Here is a 26,978-nt window from a genome sequence, read left to right as displayed (position 1 = left end):
CTTTTAATCCCCTGTCTGGAGATCATTTTCTTGAATCGTTCACTGTTTCTCACCCTTGTAGTGGTATCCTAATGAACACACGCAGTCCAGCCTCATATCTTCCATGTAAATTACTGCACATACCTCTTCTAGTCAGATCATATCAGAGGCTATCCGGTGTCATATAATCCTAGATACTGACATGTGGAAAATCTTTTCAGGTGATTAATGCCATAGGCATCTAATTTTCCTGCAAAGCAATATCGCAGTGTTTACGTGAATGCCAGACTTAGGGATATGAAATGGGCATTTAGAAAAGTTAATAATCTAGTCCTAATCCCCTCAAACAATTATCTGTTGGTATTTCTAAAAATAATTGCAGCCTTATTCCTTGTCGCTAATGGAATCACATATTAATTTATTATATGCATTGTTCATTAAAAAGTTGGAATTTTGCATGGGTGAAATAAATACATGTAAAACTACACATAAAACACATTTGCATTTGAAACATACTAAGTAACAAAAATTCACAAAATATTTGTTTTATTGCTTTGCTTTCTTAATGCTTGATCAAAAATGCCCTTCAAAATTGTTTCATGTTTGCTTGAAACTTAAGATTTGTCCTTGAATTCACATTTGGAGACTGTGATTTCTGGGCCTAACATTGAAAATCTAAATTAAGATAACAAACCTTACACAAAACAATCCAACACAGTAAAATATCAGGGCAGGCAGACCCAGGGTGGAATATTCTGTGAGCACCGACTCCTCATAGCTAGCATTCAATACCACACCAATAATGTCAGTGTGGCCAAAGGTGCTGTGTTTATTCACATGTACCTATGAATTACATAATTGTCTGCTGTTACCAGGCTGCTCCTACCTCTGCTGAGGAGGTTTTCCCTCAGCCAGGCATTGTCCATTAACTTAACTAGAAGCAGGACCAGTCTCTCACAGATTTTCATAATTTTGAACAAATTATGTTTTAGAAAGTAATCTATTCCTGAGATGTGACATAGTAAGCACTTTGAAAATATCTTTGAATACTCATAATTAGCTCAAGAATTACAGTCTCATTCCTCTCTTACACTGCCATTGCAAGCATTTACCTTAGCTGATTTCAACAGGGCTGCTTCTGTTTTACACTGGTGTGAGGGAACAAAAAAACCCAAGTTGCATAAATTGTTAACAGCTCTTTCATACTGCCTCTTTATTACCAGATAAAAGTTTGATGAAGGACATTCACAGAAGATCAATATAAGAAACCACATAAGACCTGACTTTTATGCTACTGGCTGATACTGACGATCCCAGAAATAACTATTTGTTTTTGAAGCTCTTACTTAAGGTGATGACTGGGTTGATGCTGTTTTTCCTGAAAGAAATATTTCACCTTTAGGAGATGTACGGCCTCCTGAGTAAAGTCACCCCATAGCTCGGATTGCAGGGATGTGGGAAAGGGAATGGAGAGCAGTTGTACACCTAGGAATGAACAACTCCATCTTTTGTGTGAGGGAAGAAGCCATAGTCCTTTCTCTGCTGTGTGCAGATGCTGCTCCCAGCTGATGTGAAGCACTGCTGTCGGCATCCTAGGAGGCTCCGAGTGAAGGGCTGCTAGTCTCACCAGGGGAAGTAGGAGCTCTGGGGAAGTTTGGGATCTACTTCCGAAGAACTGGCAAATTGCCTCGTCACTGGCAATCTCTACCTGTAATTTATACAGGCCAGAGCACAGCTGTAGGGTAAACAACAAGTGGTATTGAACTGACCAGTAATATATTGTCGGTGAGCTAATATAGCTCAGGATATATTCAGTGCCAAAAGCAAACATTTTCCTTGAGATTCGCTTAGATAGCAGTGTTTGTTTATATCATGGTTTACCTGTGTATGAAGAAGTGAGCAGGAGCAGAAATGCAATTGCAATCATAGAGAGAAAGTCTAACTTATATTAATATTTCTCCAGCCAAATAGCTGTCAGATGCACATTTCTGGATGTCTGTCAGTATGCTTTAATTTGTTTCTGTCAAATGAAGAGCAAATATTTTATCACAAGTTTGTTGGTTGTATTTTTTTCTAAAAAAAAACCCAAGTATCACAACAGTGAAGGTTACAGAGGTGCCTGCTCCTAGAAAGTTTGCTCTTCACACACTTAATCAAGACCGTCATACTTTACTTGCTTTCCTCCAACTGTTACTAAAGCCATCCACAACCTTCGAAATCCGAGCGTTATGAAGTGGAAATGCCTGTGCAGGAAAGCTCTCCGATGCGATTGAGTCTTGATGACCGGCTTAATCCCAAGCTCAGCAGAAGCTCAGTTGTGCTCCTTTTTGTCCCTGAGGTAGTTGAAGAGGACATCCAGCCCCCCCTCGACGACCTCGGGCAGGGGCCGGGACAAGGGGTTGTGGGCGATGTGGAGGCCTTTGTCCATGGGGTTCCAGGCAATGCGGCGCAGCCGGCGCAGCAGGTACAGGTCGTCTGGGAGGGTCTGGATGGCGTTGTAGTCAGCGTTCAGTAACTCCAGAGTGCTGATGTAGCACAGAGACCGTGGCAGACTGCGAATGTTGTTATTTTCCACGATAAAGATTTGCAGATTGACCAGGTACTGGATGCTCTCTGCGATGTTTTCCAGCTTGTTGGACCCTAGGTGCAAGAAGTCTAAGCTTCTCAGGGCGAAAATGCAGAGCGGAATTTGCACAAAGCGGTTGTTACTGAGGTTCAGTTTCCTCAGATTTGTCAGGTCGGTGAAGCTCAAGGGCAATTGTGAGATGCAGTTGTGTGAGAGGCTCAGAACCTCCAGCTTCCTGCACAAGCTGAGCTCTGCTGGCACTTCTTTCAGGCAGTTCATATTGACAAACAAGACCTTCAGGTTCCTCAGCAGCCCGATCTCCTTAGGCAGACACTTGAGGCAGTTGCCACCCAAGTTCAGCACTACAAGCCTGTCCAGCTTCCCCAGCGAAGGGGGAATCACCACCAGCTGGTTGCGTGAAAGGTTCAGCTTCTGCACCTCATGCAGCCCCCACAAGAAGTCAGGTGTGCTGGTCATCCCTTTCATTATGAGGCTCAAGCTGACATAACGCAATCCCCGTTTCAGCAGCGACTTGGGCTCTCTCCCTGCGAGAAGGGCGTCTTCCCATGCAGGCAGCTTCGGGCCTTTCCTAAGGAAAACCATGGTCCTTCGCTCCTCGTTCTTTGAGTGGCCAGTTCCCATAACACTCTGGTTCACTCCTGAGAGAACTGAGGTTTTATTCCCTTGCAATATGCAAATGCTAACAGAGGATGACAGCCTGCAGGAGGTGGGAAAGTCAAAGCAAGGAGACAAGGAGGAGCCTGTGAAGTGCATCTCAGTCCACCGGAACAGTTTCCATAGCTGCTGAGGGAAAGTTTCACTTTGGGGGGCTTATGTTGATCTTGGTGCACAGTCGGTAATGAAACACTTGCTCCTGACTTGTGAGCAAACCTGTTCAATTCAAACTGAATGCCACAAGACAGCTGTCACTGTCATTTGGCCTGAGCTTTATTGGACAGATATGTATCTTCACTGCAAAAAGGTCACAAGGATGCTGTATATAACTTCACCATGTCAGCTTTCTTGGCTATCTGGTACATACCATGGCTGCAGGACAATTAGCAAGAGCAATTCCAAAAAGACAAACAAGCAAGCTAAAGAAGGAAACAAGCAAAGAAGCCATCATTTCAGTTCAGATTTAAAGGATGTTTTCATAATAGCTTTTATTTTGGTTCCTGATTTCTCTGATGTAGTTACCGATCTACCAAAAAATTTTGCATGCTGCAAAAAAACACTGATAAAGACTATTTATGTCAGTCCCTGTTTTCTGCTAAGTTTAAAAAAACAAAAATGTTCACACAAAGTTCTAGCTTTTGTATGTTCTTTATGGTGAGGATTGGCCTCTTTCTATTCAGAAAGGGTGCCAAATTCACTGCAGCAGTGACATTTTGCAGTAGTATTTGTGCCCAGTTAGATAATATCTAGCTACCCACAGCACCAAGTGTGAGCAGTCATACCACACAGTTCTAACCAAATTACTCTGTCCTAAATGTCCTGTGCTACTACTTTCACATCTATCAACCAAATGTTTGGGGTCTGATTCTTTTGTCCTCTAGAAAATGGATCCTCTTGATGTGCCCTTCCTTGTGAACTTTCATGTCTTCCTGGGCTATTCTGGGGTACAAGGGGACTAGCAGTCAAATAGCTTGAACTATAAATGACATTTAGATCCAATATAGAAAGGCTGGTGGAAGAGGAAAGAAGCAGTGATCAGTATAATAATACCCAACAACAGCTGAAGTGAGCTCTGCTGATGAAAGAGAATTGTATTGCTACAGGAATATGTATGCAGTGAGTTTAAACTTAAAGGGACCAAAAAAAGGATCTGCAAAAACTTCAGGTATCATTTAAACTAGGTGAAAATTGCAACAAATAGTACAAGACTTTCAAGGCTTTTCCTCTCCATTGAATCCATGGTGATGAAGATGTGTTGCTGCCTTCTGAGAGATTTGGTAATGAGTGTACCCTCCCTTACCATCTCATTTCAGAGATCCTCACCTTAAAACCTTGTGTTAGCTCAGATGCTAAAGGATTATGCAGAAACTGCAGCTGGAAGCCAAAGCACTCCAGCAACCACATTGGAATCAATCCCCACAGTCCCTTCCTACTGCCAAGCACCACTCAGTCTCCTTTGAGCTATGGGTCCCTCATAGAGCTGCATCTGCTTGGGAAGAGAGGGTAGAGAGTGGACATTTCTGTAGTTGTGTCTGACCAGTGGGGTCCTGCACCAGTCAGGACCACAGTGTGAGATGGTGGTGAGCCGAGTGAACCACGCAATTAAAATGTGTGTTTGAACAAGGCTGACTGGCATAAAGCCAGCTGGTGCTGAGGCTGAAATATTGCATTCTCTGGAGTGCCTGGGTGAGCCTGAAAAAGGCTGAGGCCAGTTGTATCTGGTTAGAGTGAGCTGGCAGCCTGTGAGTCACAGAGCCCTCCCTCACAAGCACTTTTTGCCAGTATTTGTCAGTTTACAAACAAATGTTATACTAATTGCCATCGCAGCCGTGCTGATTCAGTGTTCTTGTTAACCATCATCCCCACATGCTGCCCAGAGTGGCAGAGATAACCCTGGTGCTGCAGGCAGAGGAGGTGCTCAGGGGAAAGAGGAAACCCAGTGGCTTTGGCAAGACTGGGCTGTGTATGTCGGGGCCCTAAAATGTGGCCCTTCATCCCAAATGGGTGGAGAAGTGAAAGCATGAGCCCCTCATGAGCTCTGCCTTTGGGATGTCTGCCCAGCTGCTGTTAAAATTCAGTTATTATCAGAGACAATCTATGGGTTTGAACATGGCATTTTGCTTCTGCAGTGGCAAATGCAAAGGGAAGAAAAAGGCTTTTTAGAGAGCATTTGTAAAATTAGGCATTTCCCTTATTTTAGCCTCACTTCTGAAATGAGGAGCCTGCTGCAGAGAATCTGCCAGAATCTGCCAGAGACCAGCTTTGCTCTCTGTGGCTGGGCTGCCATCTGTGACCATGGCCCCATAGTCACCTGTGAGCTCTTTCTCCTGCAGGTCACTTTTAGTAACAAAGCATAACAAAACAAAAGGAAGCACAGTCTCCCTCTAGCCACTGCCTCCCGCCATGGCTGGCCAGATATTTTTGGATGAGAACATTGTCCCCATCTCCAAAACACACTGGAGTTCACTGCCTGGGGACTTGGCAGTGCCTGCTGTGGCTTCTCACCACAGAAACCCTCATTTCCTAACAGTGTGACTCCGCCAAAGTGCTCTGTATCCTTCCCTGGCTTAGCACCACACTGTCCCTTTGAAACCAGGCCTGTGATACAGCCCAGCAGAGTCTGGGCTGGGCTGCTGCTGGAAAGCTTCACCAGGGGATCTCTATCAAAGAGAAATGCTTGCTCTGCTCCAGCCACACAGCATCTCCTGCTCTATCTCCACTGCCTGCCAGACATCAAGCAGCAGCAAAGGGGATTTAAAAAAGAAATTCCACATCTGTAGCTCTCATTGTCCAGTTCCCTTCCTGCATCTGTATCATAACCACTGTGTGAAACAAAACAGTAATAAAAAACAAAACAAAACAAAACAAAAAAATACACACAAAAATGAAAAGAAACCATTTCCTATTCTTTGTTCTCCAACAGAAAAACAGGCTATTGAGTACGCTTGCAGTTGTGGAGACGGGAAACTCTGAGGTAACCAAATTCAATTTTTCTTGAAATTGAGATAATAAAACCACAGTGGCCTCATCTGGACATCTCAGGAACTAAAAATCTGAACAGAAATATTTCCTTTTCTGTTGGAGTCCTGGACTGGCTTTGTTCAAACACTTTTCAGTTCCCTTTTTACTGGGTTGCCTGCTGCCCTGCCCTGGCCCTTGCTGTGCTGGGCTGTGAGAATGGATCTACTCCTTTGGAATGCTCTTAGGCAGAATTCACCTATGTCCACACAGCCTGGCAGAAAGCAGAAATTAATTTCATGCATGCAGGTTTGGAAGCCCAAATTGGTGGGCTTTACATGACACAGTGTATGTGATAATCACTTTATTAATTAAACAAAAATGTCAGTGTGCAAGGGAAAAAAATAACCCAAAGCTTTCTGAAGAATTTTGTACTCTAACTAATATAATAAAAGAAACTGCATTATTAGCAATGATAAAAAACTGGTAAGCTGACAAAAATGACAAGCTATATTTTCTGACATTCTTTGACAATGCAAATTATTAGATTTTTTTTTCTTAAGGAATCAGAATTGTCAGCCCTAAAAAAATCTGTAGATGAGTTCACAAAAGATCTGGAATTTTCAAGTCTATTATCTGTGGGATCTTTTATTTGTCTTCAGGTTTTGAGTCTGTTGAATGCTCTTGGGAAACATTTTCTAGGGTTTTTTTTCTGCATCCAGGAAGGACTTGTCATAGAACTAATTGTATTGGTTTTAAGTAAAAGTTGGGACCATCACATAATTATTTTTCCATAGGATTTAAACTTTTAATGAAATATCTGATAGCATCAGGCTTTTAATGAAGCCATAGCTATTTTGACACAATGAGTTTAAATTTTGTTTTGCTGCAAAATTGATCCTGTCATTGTCTTTTAAATTGCTGAGCTTACAATAGATACATATAATTTCAATATCATGTATGTATAGGTTCATAATTTATTTTGAAACAAGTTTTATGTTCTCCATGGAGTCAAAGCCTTATATAGTTCCTCTGTCTCAGCAGTTTCCAAATGTATTAATATAAGAAGGAATCCTTTAAATCTTTAAGCATAACCATTTCTAAAATGCTGGGAAATTCAATCCACACTCTGTTGGAAGAAATTTTTCATTTCACTCATTATCTAGATCTTATAATAAACACTTATTTAAATGAGGATGCAGAAACTACCTAATACTTCCCGTGACAGGAAAGAAGATTTGGCTAAAAAGGGTTAACTCATTTCAAGTTCAGCAGAAAACAAGCCATGCTGGAGAAATATTCATTACAAATACAGCTGCAGCTACTGAACCATCTTCTCTTTTGCTATTTCTTTCCTCTGAAGTAAATAAAGGATTTTAAAAGCACCAGTGCCATTCAGACTGTCAGGGAAATCCTCTGGTCTTAGTGCTAAGGAAGCAAATTTTGTAGGTTTTTAACTACTTTGTAGTGGCTTGTTGATCTTGCTGCTATTCTGAAATCTAAGTAAAATTTTAATGGTAATTTGAGATTTATGAGATGTGACACAAGACAGAAACAATTCTTAAGGCAATTTCAGATTTCCTGTTAATTTGTTTTTAATTATGGTGCTGTTAACAGCTTTTAATGACTGTCTGTCCCTGGAGCTTTCTTGGAATGTTTCATTAAGGTCCCATGTGGAGCTGCAGGATTGCCTGACCCATGAAGAATTGGACCTGGAGGTGAATAACTGCTTATGCAGGGGTTCATTTTTCTGCTGACCTCTTGACAGAAGACAAGCTTGAACTAAACCTAGTAAAAAGAGTAAAAGAGAGAGATTCGGGGCTGTGTGTGTATGTAGTCTAGAAATGACAGGCTCCTCCTCTTGGTAGTCAGGGACAGCAGAATTTCTTATATGACATGGAATTAGAGGAAGTTTTATTCCCTTTTCAACAACTTGCCATAGTATTTTGAAATTACAGCAAATACATGAATGACTGTTTTGGCACCTCCTACTTCTGCCACAATTTTCCTGTGTGTACACAAGCCAAAAAGCTGGTCTGTCTTCTATATTAAACAGAGGCAACCCATGATCCTGCACTGCACCATAATCCATGTGCTCTGGGGCACTGTTTCATCTGCTGCCCATAGCAGTTCTCCCTGGCACCACCAAAACTTGCTCCTTTTAGGTCCTTGCCCACTCCTCTGCAGGAAAAGGGGTGTGTAGCACACAGACGTGCCCTAGGGAACACCACCACCCTGCAGGAGTGCACAGAGGGCTCTGTCCTGCTTTATTTAGCCATCTGCACACAGCCTCCATGACTCAGCCTTTTCCTCCTCTTCCTGCTAGAGTGGTGACAAATTTGACACCAGTTACAAATGTAACTGAAGCCATTACACGGAGGACACCACTGCAATATAGAAAGCATACACTGCTCCATTTTTCATCCCTACATTTATGAGCAGTCACATCTACATTCATAAATTTCTGTAAAATAGCCTGTACCTGTCTGGTAGCAATATGGATGTTTGCTAAATGCTTCTCAAAGCCCACAGCTTTCTGAATAAATTTGGAAAAAATATAGGAACAGATTATCCAAACTGGACGAAGTACTTCTACTGTAACTGCTGCCACATGATCTCTGCCACAGGTACTCTTTTTCACTGGGCTCTTGAAGGTCATTTTCCTACATTTTGGATGCATGATAAGAAAACAACAGTTCTTGGAAAGCAGAAGAGAGACTCTCATGGCCTCCTTGCCTAAATCTAATCTGGTACAGTAAGAGATGTTTCTTGGCCTGTCTCACAGAAATAGATCATCTAACTCTCCATCACATGCCTACATGGTTGGCCTTCAGGCAGAACATCTTCCTGCCTTCCTGCCTTCCTGGCTTCCTTCCTTCCTGCCTGCCTGCCTTCCTGCCTTCCTGCCTGCCTCCTGCCTTCCTGCCTTCCTCCCTCTCCCTGCCTCTCCCCTCAGGTCCTTCCAGATTTATTTCAGTGGCTGGAGCAGATTAATTCCAGCTGCCTGTGGTGCACAAGACCCAAATTTCTTGTGCCCAGGGGTTATGTGTCACTGTGGAATAAGGGAAATGCCCCCACCACTTATGAAGCTGTTGCTCAAGATTAGTAGGGTTTTCTTAAACATCCATATGTATCGAGAGTCCAAAAATAAGCTCTATGGGCTGCTGGCAAAACTCCCAGTCCCTCCTCCAAAGACTGTTTTAGTATTCTACATTTAATGGGTCATTGCAGTTGCCTAGTTTTCAGGAATAGGAAAATCCGACTTGTGTTCTGATAATAGAAGGCAGAGATAATTCTGAGGGTCCCATGAGAAGAGAGGCATTTCCATGGGGTCCTACTTGTGGTACCTGCAGTTCAGAGAGAGATAGGACTTAAGCAAGACCATTAGTTCAGCATTATCTAGTAAGAGTCTTTAAGATTCTGCCTGCTCAATCTGCCAACATGCTGATTTTAACAGAATGTTTAAAATCAGCAATTCTGTCCAGGCATTGTTAATGTCAGTGTGCCTCTGTTCTGGCTCCATGAGATTTTGCATGCCACAGTAAAGACCAGGTGACTCAACGTTAGCTATTGCAAAGTTCATTGCTGCTGTACCAATACCCTCATTTTTATTTTAATCGTTTAGGTGTATTTGAAAATGCTGGAAAAACCCAGGGGGGAGTTGAAAACTTATTTTAGAAATACAATAAAACACGAAATGATCCAGGTCTCTGTGCCTGGTTTAGTGTATAAAATAAATGCATACTTCTCCAGTTGAAAGCACAAGCCCTTTTTATCTTGGTCCTCATGAAATTTGGTAAATCCGTACTGTAAATCAATGGGACCCAGTGTGAAGGGATTTAGGTATTTCCATCCAGAGTCTATTACAATAATGATTGCAAAAAAGAACTTAGGAAATAATTCAATCAAAGCTGTTGTGGAGCCTTAATCCCAGATCCATGACTCTTACACAAATTTTACTGATATAAGAAGAAACTCTGCATTTACCTTGATATGCCTGATAAATGATAAAACAGAATCTAATTAGAACTACCTAAAACACATACCAGTGTCTCAGTTTGGGATTTTTCAGAGACATTATCAAATGAAAGGGCAGACATCCCTCTAGACATTTGAAGACTCAATGCTGACGATTAATAGCTTGACTTTTAAATTTCCAAGCTCTGACTTAAGGAAACATATTGAATGCCTAGCTCAAAGGGCTGCAGTGAACAAATAAAATTTCTCAAGCAATCAGCAAAGCAATGCATCTAGGTATTATTAATATGACAGTGATACTTGAAATTCTATGAAATAATACAGGTCACTGTATGGTCAAACAAAAGCTGGTGAGATCTGAGCCCAGTTGCAGGTAAGGGGAGCTGAGGACATCACACAGAGCACAGCCTGGAGGCAGAAGATATAGCTTGGTAGGTGAAAAAAGCACATGAAAAGCAACTTGCATAAAAAAAAATACCTTAAAAGTAATAAAACAGAGCAAATCAAAGGGAAAAGTATGATCTTCAAGCCCAAGTACAGGCAAAAGGAAAAAGGAAAAGAAAAGCCCACCCATAATTGCCATCTCTGTTATTTTACAACCTCTAATGAGCAACTTCCCAATAGAGAGAATCAAACATGAATCTCCTCTGTACCTGAACATCAGAAGAGATTAATTGTGGTGTACGACCACAGGGTTTCAGCACTTATTGGACTGTGAGAAGACAGGGTATTGTAGTTAATGATTCCACCTGAGGTGGAACGACAGCACATTTGGCAGCTGTGGAGGTAAGTGGAAGGGGAGCACTGATGCTCTGATGTGAGGCCAGGTCAGCTAACAACAAGGCAAACTTCTTCAAAAAGGTGGAAAATGATGTGTGGCTTGAAAGGAATGCAAATGTCATTTAAAAATGAAATTAAAATAGGAGGTTGGATTGCAGTAAGCACGGCAAGAAGTTGGAGTATTTTATTTTTAATCATACTTTCCTGGACCTTCCCTGGAGGGAAGATGACAAGAAATATTTGCAGAGGATTTGAAACAACAGTGTCAGCCTGTGCACTGGTCATTAAAATTTTCTACACACAGAACTCAATAAACTGATGAAAGTAATTCTACATATGGTTGCCTGTGAAATTGGAGACCCATATTGTCTCTTCCCATATTGTGGTCTTAAATCTGATCTCTTCTTCTGCTGTCTTCAACTCCCCTACTTGTGCAAAATTCAGAGCCTTGGTTCACAGGCCACTGCATTCATATTATCTTTGGTGCTGATCTCCACATTTTCTGCCTCACAGCATTTCACTTTTAGTTTATCGGATTTGAACAAATGTAGGCAATAAGAGGAAAATGCAATTATAACAGAGTTGCAGACAGCTGTTTTCCAAGTGACAAGAAATCTTACCTGTAGCCAGGGCTGAGTGCAGCTATGACCTGGGCTGGTGGCCTCAGAACAATGTGCGGGCAGATGCTGGCAGAAGGTTACAATCTATTTCCTTCCCTCTTCCATGGAAATGCACTCTAGTTTTCCAAGGCTAATGATCTTTGCTAAGCCATTTCATGAGTCCAGGCTGAATATACAATGTTTTACAAATGTCTTAATTGAGTCAGTTTGGCAATCCAAAAATTATTGTTGTGAGATATATTTAACTAGCAATCTGGAAACCACTGGTGTTCTATGGGTTTAGACAAGTACCATTTCAGGAATATAGATGTTGGCAGCTTCACTTTAAAAGCCACTAGTGGAATTCAGCAGCAAGGAAAGTGATTCTAATATGATGTTTTTACCGCCCCCTCAAATGATGGTATCATGATACAGAAGTAATAAATGGTGATATATGGTGGCAAAGGGATGGTGCTAGTCCCCCACTGATAAGGCAGAGTGAACATTTGTCTGAAGCCACCTGTTCTTGAACTTCTCTAACTGCACTTTTTCACTCTCTCACTCCGGAGCAAACTATGTGCAATACAAGTGGGAAAGAGCGAAGTGCATTTCCTTGGGTGGAAAGCGATATGGAAATACCCAACACTGTCTGCTACCTGACATAAATACTGATCTAAAAATACACCACCTTCCCTCCAAACCCTCATTTTACATCATAAATGAAGCATAAGCAGACCCCAGAAAGATTGAAGCAGAATGTCTGCTGAATTTATGATTAATAAGCATGTCAAGTTTTATAACAGCATCCTTATGTGGACACAGCTAATGGCCTTAACATTGCTTCCAGAATCAAAATTGAATGGTTGAGCAGATTTAGCCTCAGGAAGGCCCACGGTGATAAGGGAACCATCAGAGAAAATAGGTGTACGCATTTTTCAACCTGTCAAGTGAAAAGAATCACAGATGATGATAAGTCAAGGATATGCCCTCTCCTATATGAGTTGTAGGAATGTTTGTGCTGAACAAGGCTGCTTCCTAAACAAGAAGGAGAAGGTGAATGTAAGCAGCAGCAAGCTGCATGATTACCCCTTAAATTACACTCACACAAGAGCAATAATTGCTCTGAATCAGCATTTAAACAGAGAGAGATGGGGTTTGCTGCTCAAAGCTGTTGTAAATTGCTAACCCTGAGAGAAGCTCAGGAAGAAAGAAGCACACAGGTAGGTGCGGCACAAAAAAGACGGCACAGATTTGGATAGAGCAGTATACAGACTTGAGAATTAAGTCGGTTTTTGCGGGGAGGATTTCACCTGTTGGCTCTTATCAAAGCCACTGGAATACATCTCAGGCCCCAGGAACTGAGCCAGCTGTGGGTGCTGAGGATTAGGAACCTGTAAGCTGGAGGACAACCTAAGGAATCGCCAATTTGATGCACATTTGCCTTCCTCTGAGGCATTTGGTGCTGAAGACAGGTCTGAGAGGAGTGTGCACCATCAAGGCCTCATACAAAAAGACTCAAATGCCAGAACTTCCTTCTAATTAGCAAAACAATGTGTACAATTGTAAACATGGGTAAAGGAAAGCACTGCACATGGTGTATTGTGTTGATATTGATAATTGCTGCTGGATCAATCTCCTGGGAAACACATTAATTAACTAGTTAGAGATGTTATTAATGCCAATTCAAACTGTGCCCTGTAAATCTCATGAACAAATCCTGGCTATTACTATAATGCTTACATGTTTGGTTTTTTTAGTTTTCAAATAAGTGCTTTGAAAGAAAAAATATGCTGTAAAGGTAGAAGTCATAAATTATGTCGATTTCCCCATTAGCAGCAGTATACAGCCACGACATCCTTGCAGAAATGGTATCCAGATAATTTATTGAACTATCCAGGCAATTGCTGGAAAGCATTTAAGGAGACTGTCATCTTGAGTTGACATGCACAGCATATAACATCTGCTGCAAAAATGTTAGCTGATTTTGTAAGAGATTCTGTTTCTATGTAGCAAGCACAGCTCTGCCCCACTGATTTGTGAGAACTTCAGCTGTGATAGTCCAGCAGTCTCTCTCCTATTTCATAGCCTGGTATACTTGTTTCCTGCTTTGCTCTTATTAGGACAGCCTACCCTACACCTTCCATGTTTTTACCAGAGAATGGACCAGCAGTGACCAACAGTGCTACAGAAACAGTTTTTTCCTAACCAGCTTCTGGAACTGCTGTTGTATTCCCTGGTGTAAAAAGGTCTACATTTCTTACAACACTATATGTACAGCTTGGAGGAAGTATTAAGTTTTTCTATTGCAACTTTTTTTTAAAAAAAATAAAAATAATTAGGCAACACACTTCAGCACTAAACCCTAATCTCCTCCTTATGTGCCCTATAGTGAATCCTTCTCAAGACACCAGTGAGCACAGTTTCCACTACAGAGCTCACCTCAGGTGTAAGCTTTGGCATCACCACATTTGAAATAGCAGGGCTCCTGTTCCTGTTCCTGTTCCTGACCTGAAAGCAAGGGTGTTCCCTGATGAAAACTTTCTTCCTGAAACATTTAGGCAATTTGGGGTCTTCTAACACAAGTGCTGACAGATGAGCTTTGCTTCAGACATTAAAAACACATGTGATATAAATCCCTCTATTCTTGGGAGATCCACACTGACAAGGGGTAACCCCATCTACAAGACAGGCTGGAAGGAGGATCTGGAAAAGTACAAGCCTGTCAGTCTGACCTCAGTGCCAGGGAAAAACACAGAACAATACATTTGAGTGGCATCATGTGGCATACACAGGCCAACCAGGGATCAAGCCCAGCCAGCATGAGTTTATGAAAGGCAGGACCTGCTTAACTAAACCTTTATCTCTTTATAGGTGGCCACTATTTTCATATGCTATAGAGATGTATTTCCAATATAATTTTATATTTATATATATCCAATATAATTCTTAAAACTATATTAATATTATGTGTTCTATGTACTTTTTATATATGTAAAATTAAATTTTATATGCAATCCATTGCATTTAGATAATTGTGGATGTGTAAAGCTATTTTGTATTTTGGGGCATTGACCAGACAAAAATATTTTCTAAACAACAGGTCAAACTCAGAATCAATGGCAGTCAATGCTGTTTGTTTTGGAAGTAACACCTATTAGTTTATCTGGAATATCACCCTCTGGCTTTGCATATTAAACATTCATACTTATCTCAAAGTCAAAAATGGGGGGAGGCTTGCTTATAGACTCTTGCAATCACATCCCTGCATCCCTTCCTTTTTATGAAGCTAGAAAGAGTTCTGTCTACTGATTAATGGAAAACTATGCCTGAACAGATAATTTCATTTATTATAAAACTCTATTGGCATTTTAGCAGCAAGTAACTGTACAAAATCCATTAGATTTTTTCAGTTGTTGTGGCAGGTAAGACACATGACATAGGACACATCTGTGCGAGTCTCTGCATCTCCATTGAACAGAGATTTGCAAGCACTACTGAAGTTATTAAATGTACATCATATAATTTATTAATGGAAAGCCCATTAGTTCCTGACAGAAGCTAGGAAAACAAATAGCTGTATAAATATTTAAGTTATTAATTCAAAGACTTTTAAGGAATATGCAGGGGACACTGGAGTATAGGAGTCAGGCTTTGTGTAAGGCTTGTGATTGCAAGATTCCTTTGTGAGATTTCTTCTCTCTAAACCACTGAGCATCCTATAGAGTGTAGAGGAGCGTAGAAATACTTCATCAATTATATAAGAATAGGTGCTTAAATATACCAAAATATATGTTCAATTTGGGATTGATTGTCTCAGCTGATTATGTGATTAAATGATGATGATATTATGCCAATATTTGTTTTCACTAAATGCTTGAACTGTGCTTGTATTCAGATTACAAAAAAATGAGACTTGAAGCCTCTTTTAATTTTGTCTTGTTCAGAGAGATTTTGAAACTGAGATCCCTAGTATTGCTAGGTGGATTACAGCATGGCCCACCACTGGTTCTGGCTCTGTTACTTGATCTTCTAGGTGGACTGGGACTGCCTAGGAAGCACAGCCTCACAGCTTTTCTGGAAAAGCTAAAAAGCCATGGCACATACATAGTTTGGTGTTTGCAAAACAGGAGTTGCCACAGAAATAAGATGTTCATCTCTCTGTGGATGAAAAGTGTTCATCTCTGGCCAGAGAGAGGCACACTGCTCTGCTCCACAGGCAGCATCTGGCCTGCCTTTAAATCACGACCTGATTACAGATGCCTCTTTCTCCTCTGCCTCTGGGGGTGAGGATGGCAAAGCCTGGCCAGAGAGAGAGAGAGAAAGCAGCACAGACATGCTCTGCCTGGTGGCACAGACATGGTCGGGAAGCTGGAAGATGGGGCAGAGCCATCGGGTACTTGTGACCTGGACCTTTTATTTTGGAGGTATTAGTCTTGTTTTAGCATGTAACTCGCAGCTTATGTGCCCTGTATGCAGATCACACTGCCTTTGGTATCAAACTGGGTGCATCCCTGCATCTCCAGCATTTCTGCAAGAGGAGTTCAGTGGTGTATCGCTACCACTATCCTGTACCTCAATCTCTTCATTGAGTCACTGGCCATTTTATAACTCTGTGCTGTGAAATCTCATCTGTAAAGTAGAAATTTGGTACATTGGCTCTTCAGAGAACAGGGGGAATCATGATAGCAGAAATATTAGTGCTCCAAACCCATTTCCTCACAGTGCCTCAGTCCTGATTCAGAAAGATCGCTTTTAGAGATAGAAGGATAATTCAATCATCATTTAGTTTCTCTTCCTCTGAGACTCCCAGCCAGGAATGATTTATTGAAAATTGTCATGATGGCTGCTATGTTTCAGATATTCTTGGAAAGGCTCTGTCACAATGTGTAGCAAATTCACATGGGCACAAAAATTAACTTGATTTTAAAGACAAGTGTTTAAAAATACGTATTAGAGGGAAAAAAAAGAATTTAAACTGAACAGCTATTAGCTTCCCTAGATAATATTTTCCGTAGTAACAATTGCCTATTAATTATTTACTGCTAGCAAACGATTTGATCTCCATCGAATTCTTTGGATTTTGTTAGCTTTGCTTCTGCAAAGTCTGGCATGTGGTAATTCTGAATTCCAGGCTCAGTTATTCAATTTTTTTTTTTTTTTTTTTTGTGTGGTAAAGTTCAAACTGACTTTAATGAGAGATTTGCTTCAGGATGGGATGTGGAATTTATTATTTTGTCAGTATTACACCATATTACACAAAATATATAAAAGTTAAACCCATTACCTTGGCAAAGCAATTAAACCCATGAACTTTGAAGGTGTCCTACTTTTCAAATGCAAATAAGCTAGTTCAGTATGGTACCAGGAGGAGCCCAATATCAGAAAATTCTAAGGAATAAAAGCCTCCATGAAAGTTTCAAAGGGATGAGGGTAATTTGGAATTTAGATGAAGCAAAAGATAGATATTATGTAGTTAAATGTAGTAAAATGCTAGAGCTGAGAAGCAGCCATTGTACTCACAATAATTTTCAACATTGCACATCAACTCCAGCACCCACACCCCTACCCAACCCACACTTTTGCAACCTTCTCTGGACTCTGCTTCTTTCAGAAATATTATCAGGGGAACAGTGTGTGAAATAAGCCAAATAATGTCAATCCTTGGTCTCTATATGCATGATGAGGACAGTCACACAGCTAATAAATTACAACAGGCTGTTGAAAAATTAATGCATAAAACTCACGCTTTATGAAATAAGCCAATTTTAAACCGTTTAGGAATAGAAAAGCTCCCCTACAGACAGACTGTCTCGTAATTTTTTCCATCTGAGTGGCTGTTTTGCCTGCCTGAAGCATCCAGAGCTGTAGAGCCTCTTGCCAGGTACCGCCAGCACCAGGACTCACCTGCAGTAACAGCAGCAGGGTCTGTGAGACCCTGAACCTGGGGGTGTTGATTTGCCTCGGAAAGGTGTTGAAAATTTAAAAAAAAAATAATTGCCATTTAATAGTAAGCTGGTGGGATCTGCAAACTGGTTGCATTGATTTCAATTAGCACATTGAAGTGGGTGTTATCCGGAAAGGAGTTTGATGTTTTGACTTGCAGTTTTACAGTGCCATCCTGTGGCTGCCTTAAATGCTGCGGAATAAAATCAGAAACTTGGAGCTTACTGAAGCTTTGTCTATGTAGCAAAATTTTCGCAGGTCTTAAAAGTGAAACTACATTAAATTAATTAATAGTAGTTTATATTTCTTCATTTAAAGAATTATGTTTTATTACAATCTTTTACCCTTTAATATCCTTTAAATACTTCTCCACTTTTAAAATTATATGTATCTTTGTATTAGTGTACTAAAAATTTAGAATTTAAGAATTTAAGAACCAAATTTAATATCCTGTAAGAACATAATGCAGTGAGCACAGCCTCATCACAAATAAATTGTCAGGGTCTGAAAATTGAACCAGTGCAAAATCTTCAATACTTTAAATAATATTTCCCCATAAACTTGATAATTTTTGCCCATAATTTATTTATTATTTAGTAAGGCATCTCATTTTCCCATAAAGAAAAAAATAGATGTGTTTACTTCTGGACCCCCCCACTACAAGAAAAACATCGAGGCTCTGGAGCAAGTCCAGAGAATGAAGGGCAACTGAGCTTGTAAAGAGCCATGGAGCACAAGTTCTGTGAGGAGCAGCTGAGGGAGCTGGAGTGCTTTAATCTGGAAGAGAAGGGGACACAGGGGGAACCTTATCACTCTCTGATAAATACTCAGAGTGTAGAAAGGAGGCTGTAGTGAGGCAGAGGTCAGTCTCATTTCCCAGGTAACAAGTGACAGGACAAGAGGAAATAGGCTCAAGTTTTGCCAAGGGAGGTAAAGTTATCAGGAATGTTGTTTTTTTTTTTACATGGGATGGGCTGTAAAGCAACAGAACAGCAACATATGGATATGGCACTTGAGACATAGTTCAATTGTGAACAATGGTGGTGCTAGGTTGACGATTTGACTTGATGATCCTAAAGGTCTTTTCCAAACTTAGAATCCAACAGGATTCTATGATTCTATGAAAAAAAAAACCAAAACCCAACCTCACTGGGAAGTTCATAGCCTACATGTTAGTCAGCTGGTTTGGGATTTAAAGTTTGAGGTTTATTTTCCTGTAGGCTCTTGCATTTGTGGCTTCACTGTCATAGCAATTAATTCAATCTTACATGTTTGTGTCATCAGCTTACTGAGATCATAGAGTACTTTGGGAATGTTACAATGTAAAATATTCCCCCAAAATCACAGTATAAACTCCACATTCTGACCTATATAACCTAGATTTATTTTATAGTCGGCTTGTATTCAGTCACTCTTTGTGAGAACTACACCCAACCTGCTGTAGCTCTTGATATTTTATAAAAAATCCTACAGCAGTAATAGTTATTTTTTTCATGTTCCTTTATAGCAGTTACAAAAGACTCTAAAGGGATAAAAAAAGGGAAAAAAAAAAAAAAAGAAAATGTTTTTTTGGTTTCATTGTGCTTGAGATACCAATCAGGGTTTTTTTCTTGCTTTTACACATGAGGAAAGCTGAGAAAAAAAAAAAAGAGAAAATGATGGCTTTGTGGGCAGCTCAAGATGAGATATACAAACATTATCTTCAGGCTGATGGAGCCTCATACCAGAGATTTGCACATTCCTGGGAGTACCTGTGGTGAGGTCACCTTGGACTGCAGAGCAGTGCAGGGGAAAGGGGAAAAAGAAGAAAGTTTTTGCAGATGGGGGAGAATTTTAATTACCTCTCGCAGGACAGTACCTTTGCCTGCTCCCTGCAGGCCACCAGAAATGCACAGGGAGGAATCCAAGAATAGTAAATCCAGCACTGCAGTGTCACTGAAAATCATCATTGACTAAAGTTTGATAATGTTTTCATTTGTTTAAACATAAGCATTTCTTGATTGAAGTCAAAGACAGCTAGTGAGCTCAGCTTCTAATCTCTCAGCTCATCAAACTGATTGGCTTTGTGTCTTGTTCTCCAAAACAAACTTCTAATTAGCACTGGAATTTACACAGAAACAGTTACCTTAGTAAATACAGCCTGACGATCCATCCATCATGAGCATAACATTTACGAAGAAACGGAGACACCCTCTTTTCGCTATGCAATTCAGATTCTAAACATTTCCAGTACCTCATAAATTTTTAATTATCAGTCTTTTTAAAGTGGAGCTGATACCTCACTAGATATTAAAAACTGTTAGACTGCTTCTTCACTGATGAGCCTTTGTTTACACAGCACAAAAGAGACAGCAGAGACTACTGCCAGCTTCAGCAGCATTAGCACAGGCTTTGCACTGTGGATAGCTCTGTAGGTAGAAAGGGAATCTGAAAATAAGTTCTACTCAGTGCAATTTCACTTGACAGGAATTAACCTAAGATTGCCCTTTAAACTTTTTGAGGGTTTTTTTTTTCTTTTTGCTATATTTATTTATTTATGAATAATAAGGCATCTGATTTCCCCTGTTTTCCAAGTCAGGTTATTCTTTCAATACAACTTAAAAATGGATCCCGTAACTACCTGTAGTTAGTTAAATGTAAGAGTATGTAATTCAAAACTCATACACTTCAAATAATGCAGAGTTCATTTTAAAGACAAAATGTAAGTGTAACTCTGTTTCCATTCAATATATTAATGGCAATGTTTGAATAGCAGAGGATGTCTCTGAACACCCTTAAAAAGTTGAAGCACAGAGATTTCCATATCACAATTTCCTGCTTTTATCCACTTGAGAAAATTCAGTTGAAACATATGTAAGGGTGCCCATAAGGTAGCAGCAAAGCACAGACACCTGCTTTTATAGACAGGAAAAGTTGGTTCTGGCTTAAAATAATGCTCTCTGAACCACACATTAGGACACTCCTACTGTTCCTCAAATTAGGAACCTAAGTTTTTGAATTATTATTTTTTTAATGGCTTCTGGCTTTAGTCTAAGGCAGGGCTAATTTCTTGTAAATTGGAAGTGATAAATTATTCAGTTTGCTAATAATGGCTTTTCAGATAGGTGTAAGGCACTTTCTTGCAATAGCAGGAATGGGAGTTAAGGTTAAAAAATAGCTCACATTATGCTCACATTTCCTCCCACATTAATAAAGTTAAATTGCCTCTTGAATCGGATTCTATGGCAAATTTCTATAACAGAAACTTAAAGCTGACATCAAATTCATGTTTAACTGTATAAATAAATTACTTAATTTTAAAAACTGCAGAAGACAACTGTAGATGTTCATTGTTTCATAAGTTGTACTAAGGTCACATACTTAAACTCTTGGCTTTCATCTTATGCCTTCTTGAAGTCTTGTTTCTTGCATTACCTCTATATAATCTACCAAAGAAGGTAATGAATCATTGCTAATCTCACACCAAGATCTTTTGACACAGATTTTTTGCATGGGCAGGTGTATTCTCTGAGCAGGAAAATCTCACTGCTTGCTGGTAAAAGATCAACCACCAGAACAACACTGGTGTCCTACAGATCTTTTCCCAGCTGCATACCTGACTACACTTGAAAAGAAATGCAAATTCACTGAAGGAAAGATTAGAGAGTATGATTAACTCCTATTTAATAATTTTTTGCAAAATAATAAGGAAGCAAAAATTATCCACAAACTCCAACCTACTAGTCATCTCTTGCTGCCTGCATCTCCTGCTTTGGTATCCCTGAAGAGCCCAGAGTAACAAGCAGTGTCTCTATAGTCAGGCATGTATGTCTAGGCACAATACAGGCATGTGATGTACCTCAATATAATAAAATAGTTCTGTATTTAACTTCAAAACAGGGAGTCTGAGAACTGCACTGCTTTCATTGGGTCTATCCAATGTTCCATCGAAGCAGGGTTCCCAGGATGAAGAGGTCTAGGAATTACAGTCTATATTCCTCTTCTTATTAGTATCTTACTATTAAAGCACTTTTATTACGCTATTAGCTGTTGTGCCTTTTTTATTTAAATTGGGGAAGGATGCTGCACAACCAGTCTGTAATGATGTTTCTGTGCTCTTCTAATTCCTGCCCAGATCACCTTCTTGGCAGGGCTTTGGACCTCTTTGCTGCAGACCTCGGTACCTTTTGAGCAGCCTGACAAGAGGTGGCTGGACCCTCTGCCTTAGTTCCTGGGACAGATTGTGGCTGGTAATGGGAGTGTTCACAGCCCCTGGACAGCTGAACAGAAGGGTACCAGCAACCCTAGGTAGTGTCAGGACATGGAGGTGCATGAATGTGGGGCCAGGCTTTAAAAAACCTCTGTCTTATGGCAATTTTGGTTGAAGTATGAATTTACACAGTTACCTGTTCTGTTCTGCTCCCCCTTTGCAGCATCCACACTGTCCTGGAGATTCTGCTTTTCTCCAAAGCCAGCCCTGCTCTCTGGTGAGCACTTCAGTCCAGGCAACTCCTGAGGTCAGTGAAGCTTGTACCATGAAGCAGGCAAGTCTTGCTCTTGTAGAGAGCTGGGGCCTTTTCTGGCTAGGTAGGAGGCACTCAATTTGCTTGTATCTCTTCTACTGGCCTGTGCCAGCTCTGTGCAGGCTCCTGGAGCAGCTGTTTCCTACATTCCTCTGAAACAGCAGTTTTTCTTGACTCCTCATGGAAGCCTTTGTCATCTCAGAGCCAAGTAACATGGATTTCAAATTACAGCTTGAAATTACTTTCAGGAATAGAAAGGGCAAAGACTTTTGCTGCTGAAGCAGAGTGTCAGGCTACCAGCTGAGGAATACCGGGAGGAACCTGAGAGATGTCTTGGCCTACATCTCTTTATTGGGTTGCACTTCCAGCCTGTCAAGTTGCTGAGGTAGTGTCTCTGTTGAGAGGAAGTTGTGGGCAGGGTGTGCTGTGAAGAGCTTTTTGCTTTGAATTTACTCGTCTCTTTAGTCTGTCACAGCTCAGATTTATTAACCTCTGGACATCCTTCTCTGAGGGAGGGAGAAAAATACTTGAAGAGTTCTGCAGAACAGCTGAAGAGTTGTCTAAACCAGCTTTTTGTGGCGACTGAATGTTTATATTAGCAGCAGACAGGCAATTTATTGTATTGTTTTTACCTCCGATTACAAGTGAAAATAATTTCCAAAATGCTTTTTCAGAACACTCAGGAGGTGCTTATAAGATAATGAGGCAGAGAGGCAGAATGGATTACAAGTATGTGGAAAAAGCCCAACAAAAATTAGAAATGCTTTGTTGTACAGTACATCTGCAGATAAAAATCTTAGCCATTCGATGTAGCTCCATGTGTGTTTATCAACTGGTTTTAACAGTATACCTCCTTCTGGAAATGATTCCAAATTCCCATACCCCAGTTCCAGCAGCTGCTGCATCAGTGGTGTTCACAGTGTAGAAATGTCCCTAAATGGGTTAGGAGTGATAAGGTGGGATGGTGGGATATGAAAGTTATTAAATGCTAGGGATGAGGAAAAGCACATCACCGCTGACAGCTACGAGTGCCCCCGCTGCCCTCTGGGGTCAGGAGGTGACCTCATGCTCCTGAGGGGCCTGAAGGGAACCTGCCATTAACACAATAGCTCTGCCTTTAGCACAGCAACACAGACAAAAGCTGAAAAAACATAGTTGGTGTTCTCTTAGAGTTTACTTAGGTGCAGGATAGCAGAATGGTTCTATTCAGACTCTGTATTTGGGGTTTCTCTGTTTTGAACTCTCACAAACCTCTGCTTTTGCCGACGGCCATGTTTATGCCCATAGTTTGTTATTTGTGGATGGTCGGATTAACGTATCCACTTGATGCTACATCATCCTAACTATTAGGATTTTCTATTCCTTTGCAACTGAAACACTCGGTCCTTAAGACAAATGTAATTAATGAAAATAGATGAGATAAAAAACAAGATTTTAAGAAATTTCCTGTAACCACATCTCTGAGTATTTTTCTGGGTATTTACAGATTTTGTCTTACCTTCCAAATCTGTTTGCTTATTTTATTTTGTCGTACATTTCAATTAGCAGGACCAGTAAGTTCAGATATTACCATTCCTAAAGTTTGTGCAATCTCTGTCTTTCTTTCAAGTGAAGCTGGAACAGCAGCAGTTTATTTTTTTTTAATATAGATGTCTCCTGTACTATTTGAAAGCGTAGCTCTACTAGCTGTGTTATGCATATATTATATAGTAGCATTCAGAATTTCAGTTTGTGCAGATGGTTTTTGGGGAATGTATAAACATGCACAAAAGTGCTCCAAAATGCTTTCATTCTTGTGCATATTTCTTCACTCATTCATGGTCTTACCTGTACCACGGCATTCCATTTTCTCATTGGGTCGGTTTGTCAAAGACTAAGAAATTTCCAATCTTCTCCTTGCAATACCTGATGCCCTTAGCTGGGGTAAATGTGAAGTTGGACTTGCTTAAGAAGCTGAGATTCTCATCTGTCTTCAAAATCATTGAAAGCTCATTAGAAATCTACGTTAGGAAAAAATTACATTAGTGGTGCCGTGCCTTGAAACGAGGATCATTCTGATTGCCTGGTACTTTGCAGTACCAGCAATGAACTGGGGGAAAGGAACAATAAAAAAACACAGTAATCCTCTTCTCCAAGAATGTACATACTGAAAAGAAATTTGAGAAGAAACTGTTTTCTTAGGAAATTATTATAATGGGTGCTGAACAACAGCGATGTCCTCCCACAAACTAATTCAATGGCAATTTTTTTAGTTGTATACAGATGTTTAGTTAAACTATAATAATCAAGTCAGATGATAAAGTCCAGAGAGGGATCTCAATTTACATTTCCTAGCTCTTGTGTAATATTCCGATGAGGATAAATACGTGTAATCATAAACTGGCATTTATCATTGCCTGGTTGCAAGATAGTACTCTTCAGCTTCTTCTGTTACTTGAAGAAATGGTTAAACTGATCATAAGGCTGCAAACAGGCAGATTTTATGTTGTGCAGATGCTCCCTCTTTGCCTTTCCTTTGTACTTGGCTCCCAACTGGTACTTATGATCCTGCAGAGAGGATTCCTTAACCTGACCTCTATGATTTTAGAACAAACGACACTTTGGCTCTTGAAATTTGTTGACTTTTCTCTCCACAGATGTTTTGCTTTGCTCCTCCTTGCCTGTCCTGAAATTTAAGAAGTTCCTGGTGTAAGCAAAGAATGGATCTTTTGGAAGGGACAGATGTGAAGTGTTATTTATTTGCAGGCTTGAAGGCCTTTGATAAGGTTTTATGGCAGAAATTTTTCATTTTATATCTCCTTGACCCATAGATATTTCTCTTTGTCTATGTTTTGAATATAAACATTGCTATACTTTCTCAAGTATAACTCATAACTCTGAGTTATATGATAAGAAATCGCTTTTATGTAAAATATATAACTCATTATTATTTTCCTGAGTTTCCCAATTTCCCTGACTTCCTTGATCAATAAAAAAATCTCCAGCCAACCAAGCTGAAGTCCAAACTCTACAAAGAGCTGCCCACAAATTGAAGAGTTGCAGCCTAACTGTGCTCATGCAACTCACACAAATTTTTGTATTTTGAAATACAGTTTTTGATGCAATACCATAGAGAGGAGCACAAAGTTTTCCTAAAAAATAAACAGAATTTTTTAAACAAGATTACTTTTTTTTTTTTTTTCCTTAAAAAAGAGGGAATTCACATTTGAGAGACAACTTAAATTCGCCTACCTTAACCAATTTTTGGCATAGAGTTTTTTTCCCAGGAAAGTGTTCCCTGCTGCACTTTCCTTGAAATACTCATTAAGGAGTATTGTAGATATGAGCTCTGTGACCTGACAAACCTTCAAGCAGTAAAGCCTGATAGAGATGAACTTTCCTGAAGCACTGAATAAATGTGTCTATCTTGAGAAATCCCTATAACCTTTTTGCTATGTTTTATGCTAGTTTCATATGGTAGTTGATTATTAGAAAGCTGCAAAGATTTCCTATGGGACAAAAAGTAATGAACTTTAATTTAGCAGCTGAGGAGAGGACTTATTTAATTTACAAACGCAGCTGATTTGTTGGGGTTGTGCTGAACAGGGGCTGAAAAACTTATCAGCACGGGAATGAAATTTCGAAGGTGGGGGTGACAAATTTTTAAGGAAAGCCTTTACAGATTTTTATTTATTTAATTAATTATTTAATTATTTATTTTTAACACGTGAGGATGTCAGCCGTATGGAAAAGCTGTATGTTGAATTAGCTTAGCGGTGCTTTCTCCCTTCCCACACTTTTTCACCTTGTTATTTCTCACACACACACCCCTTTCCCTTCCTGCTCTTCCTTGCAAAATCCCTCAGTTCAATAACTGCGGCTTTCCAGAACTTTTCAGGCACGGTGCTGGGGCTCGCCGCGCATCACCCGCAAGATGCGGCCGGGACCGCAAGTGCATCGGGGCCGCTTCTGCGGGGCCGGACACGCTCGGTGCGGGGTCCCTGAGCGTGTGAGGAGGGGAGAGTGTGTGTGCGTGAGGAGGGGGGACTGTGTGTCCGAGAAGCGTGTGTGTGTGTGTGAGGGGTGTGTGCGAAGGGGGGCCGTGCCAGCGAGCCCCCGGTGGTGCGGGGCGGGGCGGGCCGGGGGCGGCGGGGAGCACATATAAGGCGGGCGGGCTCGGCGGGGCGGGCAGCGTCCCTGCAGCGGCGGCACCAGCGATGGGCAGCGGCGGGCGGCGGCTGCTGCTGCTGGCACTGCTGGCGGCCGCTTGGCTGCTGTGTGTGCCGGGGCAGGGCCAGCCCCGAGGTGAGCGCAGGACGGGGGTGCGGGGTGAGCGGCGCAATGCGAAGTGCCTGAGGGGTTGGTGTGCAGCCCGTGGCAGCCTCTCGCCCCCGCGGCAGCGCACCAGCCCCTGCGGCAGCGGGCAGAGCGGCCCCGTCCCCACAGCCGGGCACAGCCGGGGCGGGGGCTGTGCCGGGCTGCGAAGGCAGGAGGGCTGGGGTCCGGCAGTGCCGACCGCACGCTTCCCGACGGCCTCCCCCCATCTCCTTTCTCCCTGTTCTCTTCCCCCATCTCCACGTTTTGCAGCCGCCCTCCCCCACTTGCCTCAAGTCCTTCCTCCTCCCTCGGCGGCGGGGCCCGCTCCGCCCGGGCGCCTCCGGGGCCGCCCACTCCCTTTGTGGGAGCCGCTGTGGAGCGGCGGAGAGCCGCGGGAGGGCCGGCCCCGAGCCGGGGCACGGCGGGCTGCGGCCGCCAGGGAGCCCCCGGCGGGAGATGGGCTCAGAGCCGGGCACGGGCCGCAGTCCTGGGGGTCCCCTCGAGGGAAGGGAGAGGAGCCGGAGCCCCGAGGGATGCCGCACGCTGCCGCTAATATAAACCACGTTAAGCTGTGTTGTAAGGAGCGAGAAGAGTGCTAAACCGCTTTCTGGGCATGAGACAGAGGTAGCACGGAGAAGTAATGGAGATAATTTACGAAAGTTTTCTCTTTTTTGGCACGTGTGCTGTCCGGTGCGCTGCGGC

The 26,978-nt window shown here is 41.5% G+C and overlaps 2 protein-coding genes across 9 annotated transcripts in view; one reads left to right on the top strand and one right to left on the bottom strand.

Moving 5' to 3' along the window:
- Positions 1-370: 370 nt before the first annotated feature.
- Positions 371-26,740, bottom strand: LRRC30 (leucine rich repeat containing 30). Of its 7 annotated transcripts, XM_086892356.1 has the most exons (6): positions 25,765-26,037; positions 25,212-25,468; positions 24,128-24,645; positions 23,808-23,980; positions 21,864-22,913; positions 371-3,639 (listed from the first exon to the last, which is right to left on the bottom strand). In XM_086892356.1, exon 6 carries the CDS (start codon positions 3,317-3,319, stop codon positions 2,291-2,293), a length of 1,029 nt encoding a protein of 342 aa, XP_086748482.1. In that variant the 5' UTR covers positions 3,320-3,639; positions 21,864-22,913; positions 23,808-23,980; positions 24,128-24,645; positions 25,212-25,468; positions 25,765-26,037; the 3' UTR covers positions 371-2,290. The 7 variants fall into 7 exon arrangements, with proteins under 7 accessions (XP_086748482.1, XP_086748492.1, XP_086748457.1 ...); XM_086892366.1 differs by lacking the exons at positions 24,128-24,645; positions 25,212-25,468; positions 25,765-26,037 and adding exons at positions 19,320-19,413; positions 26,565-26,740; XM_086892331.1 differs by lacking the exons at positions 24,128-24,645; positions 25,212-25,468 and adding an exon at positions 19,320-19,578 and having other exon boundaries at positions 25,788-26,375.
- Positions 26,092-26,978, top strand: part of LAMA1 (laminin subunit alpha 1) — a 98,855-nt gene continuing 97,968 nt past the window's right edge. The window contains exon 1 of one of the 2 annotated variants that reach the window (XM_086892283.1): positions 26,092-26,264. In XM_086892283.1, coding sequence (XP_086748409.1) covers positions 26,177-26,264 — 88 coding nt within the window. In that variant the 5' untranslated portion in view covers positions 26,092-26,176. Of the gene's footprint in view, positions 26,265-26,678; positions 26,901-26,978 lie in introns of those variants that run through there. The other variant, XM_086892291.1, reaches the window with a different exon arrangement.

This window comes from Cyanistes caeruleus, chromosome 1 (assembly GCF_971803275.1).
Source record: "Cyanistes caeruleus chromosome 1, bCyaCae1.hap1.1, whole genome shotgun sequence".
In the NCBI taxonomy this organism is placed as follows: Eukaryota; Metazoa; Chordata; class Aves; order Passeriformes; family Paridae; genus Cyanistes; species Cyanistes caeruleus.
This window is presented reverse-complemented; position numbering and strand designations above follow the sequence as displayed.